Here is a 9,128-nt window from a genome sequence, read left to right as displayed (position 1 = left end):
TCAATTAACATTTTCTTTACTTGAGATAATTTTTCTTAAAATAAGATAATATATCTTACTCGTATAAGTAAAATTGGCTTGTTTTAAGTACAAATACACTAATTTTAAGATATTGTAGGTTTATCTTGGTTAGATATTTTTTCTTGTTTTAGAAAATCTTGACAAGATAAATTTTCTTGTTCTGTTGGCAGATAATTTTTCTTATTTTAAGAAAATTATACCCTATTTTTGTACTTTTTTTTCTTGTTTTTGAAAGGGGACTTTTTGCAGTGTACTGTTATTATTCTTATGCTACCGTCAAATGAATTGGCTTTTTGGGGGCTTTATCATATTCAAAAACTCACCAAACTTGGCGGGCGCATAGAGCCCGAGGAAAATTAACGTATTTTAAGGTCGTCGCAAAAATCGCATAAGAAACGGCTCAAGGGCGCCACCTAGCAACTTTCAAAAGACCCTTTCCTATTCACTTTACTTTATTGTAGAGACTTGAAATTCGGTACACTTGTAGAGCTCCCCAAGACACTCAGAATTTACAATTAATGTCATAGTGCAAGTATGACAGGAAGTCGGCCATTTTTGATTGAATTCCGATTTTGACACCATTTTGGCCGTTTACAGACGTCGTATTTGATCAAACTCCTCCTAGGGATTTTGATCGATCGGCTTCAAACTCGGGTCAGATCGTTCATAAGGCATGGCCGATTCAAAGTTATCAAAATGGTGAGTTTTCGTGCATGCTGAAGGGGTCATACCAGGGGTCAAAGTTCACCTATTCGCCATGAAACAGGAAACTGTTATAACTCTTACACAAAAGCTGACAGAGGCACCAAACTTATAGTGATTGATCATCATCGGGTCCCCTAGAATAATCAATAGTCAAATGATGACATCACGTAGGCCACGCCCCCTGAGACAGGAAGTGTTATGTTTTACTCTGAACGGTCTCTATCTGACCCCTTTGACCTAATCAACATGAAACTGTGTCCACAGACCAAAAACATTTTGGTGTGTTATGGATTCCAACCCTGTTTGTTTTCGATGGAGTAGGTGAGCGTCGCAGCGTGGCGAAGTGACCTTTAACGCCGTGTCCATACGTTTGGCTCTAGATTCCACAGTGTTGAGCCCAGCTGCACCAAACTTGACATGAGTGATCCTGGTTGGATCCCCTACGATCATATGTCGTCATAGTCTGACGTCATCAAAGCCCCGCCACCTCAGAACAGGAAGTGCTTTTTTTTCATTGGAATGCTGCATCTCTGGCTCTTTTGACCTAATCAAGATGATTCTGTGTTGGATGACAGATGGCAAGTTGGTCTCACTTGCTTTAAACGCTAAGAGTTTCCAGTAGAGGGTGTGGCCGTGGCAGCGCGTGAATCAGAGGTCACGCCACCGCCATACGTTTGGCTCTAGATTCCACGTTTCATCCCAGTTGCACCAAACTCACTAGGATGCATCCTTATCCGAAAAGGGATCCATAACAATCATTGATGGGCGTGGCCTAATATCTCTAAAGCGCCCCCTAGAATTTTTTAAATGATCAGCCCCAAGCCATGCTTTAACCTAGAAATATGAAACTTGGTGCACATGTGTAACTTGTCAGGACCTACAAAAAAGTCTCTTGGAGCCATGGTCAAAACCCAACAGGAAGTCCGCCATTTTGGATAAAATTCCGCCATTTCCTGTTTTTCATAGATGTCGTATTTGATCGAACTCCTCCTACAGCGTTTGAGATACAGACTTCAAACTTAGTCAGCAGAGAGTTCAGACATTAAAGGTCTAAAGTTATCACAGGAATTTTTGTATGTCAAAGCATGTGGGCGTGGCTAAGTTCCAAACTTTGACTATTCGCCATAAAACATCAAAGTGACAACTTCCACATACTGCATCTGACTTCCTATGTCTCACTACTGACCAACCCTCATTACATTCTCATAGTCAGATGATGACGTCACAGCAGCCCCGCCCACTTCCGACAGGAAGTCACCTGTTTTTTCTACTGTATGTCTTACTTTTACTGAGTAATACATATGGAAGTAATCTTTTACCACCTGATGATGAACTCTGATGATGAACTCTGACACGTGGGGGCGTGGCCAACTGACTGTCTCTCGCCATATGCATAGAATTGTCTCTGAATCACACACGCATCTTCCGATTGGCACCAAACTGGATACGTATGACCTTTGTTCAACGCTAAAGAGCCCAACAGGATTGAATTGCAATTTGATTCCACTGCGCCCCCTAGGTCATTCCATCAGCTATAACTCCTCTCTACATTGACCGATCTGCACCAAATTTGTGGTGTGTCGCCAGGGAACCATGCCAAACTCATCGGTGCGTACTGCCTGGTGGACGCGCGCCTAAACTGCGCGAGAGCGTACGCGGTGGCAGGCGGGCGGCGGTGCTGGATCCCCCGCGGTGGCTATAGGCCGGAGCGGCGCTTGGCTGTGAGGGCCGTTTGTTCTTGTTGTTGTTGTTTTTATTTTTCCGTCACTTAGCGGGACTGTTTGGGGGCTTTAACATATTCAAAAACTCACCAAACTCACCCAAAATTGTCCCCTGACGAAAATTTTCGGATTCTGTTGGAATCCGAAGTGGGGGTGGCCAGACGTACATTTGTTATGTAGGTAGATCTCCCCAAACCAAGAAAAAAAGTATCTTGGAGGTACCCCTTAAAATGCTCAGGGAGGCGGCCATTTTGGGTCAAAGGTCAAATTTTGGCCATTTTTCCATTTTACTCACGTCGAACTTTAACAAACTCCTCCTAGGGACTTTGACCTATCGGCTTCATTTTTGGTCAGGATGCAGTTAAGGGGTGTGGCATTAAAAGTTATCAAAATGGTGAGTTTTCATACATGTTTAGGGGGCGTTCCGGGGCGCTGAAGTTGGCGTACTCGCCACAGAAAACCAACCGCTACAACTTTCACATAGAAAGGTCAATTGGCACTAAACTTGGTATGAGGGATCCTGGTTGGATGCCTGACGATCCATGTCATCATAGTCTGACTTCACCTAAGCCCCGCCCCCTCAGTACAAAAAGTGACGTTTTTTAACTGGGAAAGATCCAATTCTGGCTCTCCTGACCTAATCAACATGATCTTGTGTGCGATGACTAATAACAAATTGCTCTCATTTGCTTTAAAGCATTAAGAGGGTGTGGCCAAGCCTCAAATCTGGCCATTCGCCATAAAACAGAAAGGCTGGGGGAACTGCGCCAAAGCGTCAACGGTGGCGAGAGAGTGGTGGTGCAGGAACCCCCGCGGTGGCAAATAGGCCGGAGCGGCGCTTGGCTTCGAGGGCCTCCACCGCCGCTTGCAGCTTTAATTTATTTTATGTTTATAAAGTCATATTTAAGTGTGGGTTACACATATTTCCAGGTGATGTGTCAGACATCCAGAAGAGGAGGAGGTGAAGCGACAATGTCTGCTTAGTTTCTACTCTTTTTGGCATTTTGACTAGATTTGACTGTTTAAAAGTCAGCTTTTTTTATATTTAGCTAGCTTTACTGCAGAATCACATTTAGCATACAGAAGGAGCAGCAAGCCTCCAAATAAACAAAAAAAAACAAAAAACTAACCAATAACGTGTAAATTATTTTCCGGGTTATTTCTGTCATGATTATTCGGGTGAGTGTTGGGAATGGTGCGTTGCACTACTTGCTGTCTGACCGCTCTGGATATCTTTTTTCTGCATTGACTCTCAATATAGCTGTAAAGTGCTTGTTTTTTAAATGTCATATTAAATTGGTTGTGTTCATGCATTTTGACGTGCTTCACCCAGAGGTATTTTTCTGTCGCAATATGCAAACTTCTCATCACTCTCAGAGCGTTAAAGTTCCACACGGCATTGCTTAGGATTTGCTGCCAAGCGCTTGCTCAGTGTCAAGGAAAAGCAGGCTGCAAAGTATGAGGTGATCAGTTTTTGTGATCGGCAACAAAAGACAGTCATCTGCAGTTACTGATCACACACTTTTTCACGGAAATCAGCCGATTATTATCGGTAGCCAGTCGATTGGCACACCATTAGTAATTGGCCAAGTTCTCCAGAGATGCACAAAGAGATGCATCTTGGGCTAGGGCAAGAAAAAACAATATTGAGGATGGCTAGCTATGTTTTAGGAAATTGCTCACATTGCTTGAAATGGCAGGGCAACGTGTTGCACCTTCAAAGTAAAAGGACTCAAGTTGAAGATTTAAAAATCTAATTTTCTTTGCAAATGTGGTGAAATTCATTGGTGGGACAAATGCGGTTCCTACCCCTATGTGACCAACTATTGATAAAAAAAATATGTACTGCTTGTTTCCTGCTGTATTAATATTCATTCTTTATCTCCGTTTCTGTCCCTTAGTCCCTATATTAATCATCTGGTTTTATTTTATGATCAAAATTCACTTTCCAAAGCTTCTTACCCCTTTCTTTTATTTTTCTGTGTTGACAGGACAGCTCTAGTTCAGTGGGTTCTGGGGAGTTCAGTGGCATCAAGGAGCTCGATGATATTAGTCAGGAAATAGCCCAGCTGCACAGGTAAGTGGTACTATTAATACAATGATAATAACTTCAAATCCAAATTATACCTAAAGTCAGTTTTGATTCTTTATTTCCCATTCCTTTTCTAATCGGTATGGAGCTTATGTTTTTTACTTCATGGTTCAGATGTGCATTTCCTAATTTAATTAGCAAATCCTGTGCTAGTAGGCCCTTATTAATAGCAGTATTTATGACTTAGTTAGCTGTGACAACATTATCAGTCACTATCAATTTACCATTCTCAATTGTGTATAAAAGAGACAGCCTCCAACTGGAAAGTAAGCCAGCCTGCAGCAGCTTTAGCCACAGGTAGCTAAAATATACACCACTTCCTGTTAGTGCTGTAATGTTTAGGTTCTCTTTCTATATTAATGCAAAATCATTGACATCTTCCAACAGTTGTTTAGAATACCATTTTAAATATTGACATAAGTGCTATGTGCCAGATATTTTGCATATTCTGATATGATTCATAATTTCTCCTTTTGTTTTGTTGTCCATCTTTCTCAAAAGTAGCCTACCCAAGTTACCATATCTAGGATGGTCTTATTCTTCTGTGCATTGTAGGTTCAGTCACAGGGCAAAACAAACATTTTAACGGCACAAACCTGCACTAACAGAGCACTAAAAACGTTCCCCACTCTGGTTTGTTTTGGAGCAACATGGGGGGATTGTGACCTCTGGATGATCTAAAAAATTATTTCTAATATCTCAGAAACTAAAGCAGCACAAAAGAACATTTTAATGGGACAAACATGCACTAGTGAAGTACTAACCACTCAGGCTGTTTGCTGCAATTTTTCAGGTGGTTGGGGTGTCAGGTTCACTCACCTCACTGAGCTCTCTCCTTCAACTGTGTTTGGGGAAACATTTCATTAACATTAATGACTTCTATCTTACTCACAATTTTGTAGCTACCAGCAGAAGGGTGGTTGTAAAAATTATTTATATTCTTTACTGAAGTTGCCACCTTTCAGAAATTGAAATACAGGATGTGCACCACAGCCTGAGTTTGGCTTCTCAGAACGTGGTGGAGTAGCGGATGTGTGATGTTTTTCTCTAGACAACTGAAACTGCAGGACGCTCCAGCAGCACAGGGAAACATTTAACTGCCAAATTAAAAAACATTCTGTATTTTACGTGACTGGTGGCAACCCCCTACAAGAATCTGACCAAGATTAGAGCCTAAAAACTGACTCGATTTATCAATCATGAATGATTTACTAATATCTAGCTCAATATAACTTAATGCCGCTTTGATCTACACTGTTGCGATATCACTCATCTGACACAATTGCCACTGTTGTACATCTTAAGAAATACAATGTATACATGTTTTTTTTTATTTCCCGTCATGTCATGTCTGACTATTGTTTTAACAATTACAGGCCTTATTTTTTCAGGTTCACTTGGAGCTAGAAATTCTTGAATTCTCCTTTAGAACTTATGTTAAATTGTATTAAGATCATTAAATGGAACATTTTTATATTATAATCAGTCAATTGATAGGTTAGTGTCAATCCCTCAGTCGATACCCTGTGGAGATGGTATGGAGGATTGCAGATCTATGGAAATTGGCAGATTTTATTAAGAGAACATTTTAAAAAATGTATGCTTTGGAATGAAATTTTGTTTCAAAACTAAGGATGTCACAATCAGGATTTGTTAAGTCTCTGTCCAATACTTTATCAAAATTTATATGCTTCTGTTTGTCATGAAGCTGAGGTGAGGTGATGAGAGAGAACGCAGATGGAGCCCAGGGTGAAGATAAATGATGAAGAATATTTAATGATGGGAAGCTCACAACAGTCCAGGAACTGGCAGCACGGCAGGAACGGAGGCTAAGCTCATACCGGTAGCAATCATAGAAGCTAGAACTAGAGCTAACGTCGACTCAGGACTAACAGATCAACTGAGTAGACTGACTAGCAGACAACAACAAACAACATACAACAAGGATCTGACAAGAGACAGAGACAACAAGTGGACTTAAATACACAGGGAGTAATCAGGGGAACTAGACACACCTGGGAAACAATTAGGGAGCAGACAGGACAACACAGAGACTCACAGGGAACAGGATCACAATAAACACAGAAAAAACACAAAAATAAACACAGAAAACTCAAATCCTAACACTGTTAACTGTTTGCATATAGAACTGGAGGTTTGCAAGGAGAAAACATATTCTTGATTAGAAAAACATGAAGGTAATTAATTATTATTAATTAATGTTTTTTTATAAATAATCATTCATTATTTATTCAATGGTTTCCATGGAACACAACGACTCTCAGCTCACTTAACAGCCGGACAAGTTACTGGTTTTGCTGAAAATAGAACATCAAAGTCATATTGAGATAATGAGTGACTTCCTCTGGACTCTTTCCACCTGGAGAGAAGATATCAAAATCACTAGGATCTCCATGGATTATGGTTGGGCTCAGAAAGAAATGCAGATGTTGTGAATGTTAACAGAAACAAGAAAGCTGGGCAGGTCTGCAAGCGAGGCTGAGTAAATAAACTTATAAACCACCACTCCCCAGACTACACCTCAAGACTGCTAAATCCATCATCAGCATGCATGAAGAGGGGTTGCTTCTGTCTACAAATATGTCGTTGGTGACTGTTGCAGAATTTATGTCACACAAGAATAAGACTGTACCATCTCCTCTCTACTTCATGGAGCCTGTGTGAAGGGTTCACACCATCAACACAAGAAAGTACTGCAGAAGTTCATCAGAGCAACCAAAAAGATCGTGGGCTGCCAAATGTGCCCTCAAATCCAGGAAATCTTCAGCTCTCGATGCCTCTCCAGAGACTAGACCAGGAGTGCTCAAGTCCAGTCCTCTGGAGCTACCATCCTACAACTTTCAGATGCATCCCTGCTCCAACACACCTGAATCAAATGAATGGCTCATTACCAGGCCTTCTCAGAGCTGATCCTGGTCCGTTGGAGTAAGGACGCTTCTAAAAGTTGCAGGATGGTAGCTCTCAAGGACTGGACTTGAGCACCCCTGGTCTAGAGCATCCTTAAAGTGAGCCGGGAAAAGATGAACATGTTGGCCTAAATATGTTGTAATTTTCCAATTAGCTAAAAAATGACTGTGATACGCCAAAATTCATAATTACTTAAAAAATGCATATATTTTGTTATATTTTTCACTCATGGAGGTCGCAATGTTTTCAACCGATGGGTTGACATACTGGCATCTACAGAGTAAACACAGGAAGGCTAGTTGTTTTTCATATTGCGTTTGACTGGTATAATTTTAGATAATGTCTCACTGTGTCACTACAGTGATCCCTCGTTTTTCACGGGGGTTGCATTCTGAAAATAACCCGCGATAAGTGAAATCCGTGAAGTTACCTTTTAGTTTTTACAATTATTATACAGCATAATTAAATACTCTACATTGAAACCAAAGAACAAAACCTGTTTTCAGGTCAGCGGATGTGCGTGTTCATCAATCGGGCCTTAATGTGATATGGAGTCGTGTCATTAAAGCGTCTCCTCAAACCTGCTTTGCGAGATTCACAGCTGTATCTACGGCAGACCAACGGATCTCATCAAATGAGCCTTCGGTCGGTTTTGCGCTGCCTCTGGTCACAGTTTTTTCCAGCAGGCATTCAAAGTTTCAGTTTCCATCTCCTGAATGGCCAACCTGCATTACTTGTATTTAAATACCGTAATGTTATTGGCACAGAGGTAGAGAAGGAGCTCGGAGACTGTTTAGCCAATCAGGATGCAGAACAAAATGTACTGTGAAAAAACTGCACAAAAAAATCCGCGAAGCAGCAAGACCGCGAAAGGTGAACCGCATTATAGCGAGGGTTCAATGTATTGGCTGTAATAAAAAAAAAAAGAAAAGAAAAAAGTAAGGTGAATTTGGATAATTTCCCACATCGAAAAAATAAGAGCACAGTGCGAGAACTGGAGCAGAGCGTAACTGCTGACGGACCTAATCAGTGCTCTAAATATTTCTCTCCAGAAGACTTCGTCATTTGTACAAGCAAAACTGGCAAAGTCTCTAACAGGTGATAGTTACCTTAATGACTAAAAAATAAATGCTATGCGCTGTGCTGAGACATGCAGAGCTGGAAGCTCTTTGAAATGCTAACAGAGCTATACTGCCTCTGGTTCTGAAACCACTGATCCATCTGGACCAAGGCCAGACCCTAAACAGCACAGCTGTTGCCAAACCGGACACTTCGTTACAGACGCTGGGTGAAACATCTAAGACAGTGTTTCTCAACCTTTTTCAGCCCAGCGCCCCCCCAGCCTTTATCCAGGTCCCTCTCCGCCCCCCACCAAGGATTTGTAGGCTACTTTGCACTGAATATTATTTTATCATTAATATTACTATCACTATTGTAGATGTTTTGATTTTTATGCTTGTTTCTGTATTTATCATCAAAAATAATTTCCCAGAGAACAAAAAAGTCATGGGAATAGAAATTATTTTCACAGGCGTCTATGAAAAATGCAACGAACATTCAAGTTAAAATTGGTAACAGCAGCCAATCAGAGTGGAAAAAAATTCTTGTTCTTTGCCATTTTCTAGTTGTTAAATATTCCACAAAATGACCAGATAAAAGAT

At 40.9% G+C, this 9,128-nt stretch overlaps 1 protein-coding gene across 10 annotated transcripts in view; it reads left to right on the top strand.

The window, feature by feature from the left end:
• The window catches only part of LOC103464192 (epidermal growth factor receptor substrate 15-like 1), a 202,370-nt gene that overhangs the window by 83,158 nt on the left and 110,084 nt on the right, over positions 1-9,128 (top strand). For all 10 annotated transcript variants that reach the window (XR_533610.2, XR_533611.2, XM_008408134.2 and 7 more), the window contains one exon: positions 4,439-4,524. Coding sequence is in view for 8 of the 10 variants with exons in the window: in XM_008408134.2 (XP_008406356.2) it covers positions 4,439-4,524 (86 nt within the window). In the remaining 2 variants the exon portion in view is untranslated. The remainder of the gene's footprint in view (positions 1-4,438; positions 4,525-9,128) is intronic.

Source organism: Poecilia reticulata, linkage group LG4 (assembly GCF_000633615.1).
Source record: "Poecilia reticulata strain Guanapo linkage group LG4, Guppy_female_1.0+MT, whole genome shotgun sequence".
In the NCBI taxonomy this organism is placed as follows: domain Eukaryota; kingdom Metazoa; phylum Chordata; class Actinopteri; order Cyprinodontiformes; family Poeciliidae; genus Poecilia; species Poecilia reticulata.
The sequence above is the reverse complement of the archived record's forward strand: the minus strand, read 5'-3'. Positions and strand labels throughout refer to the sequence as shown.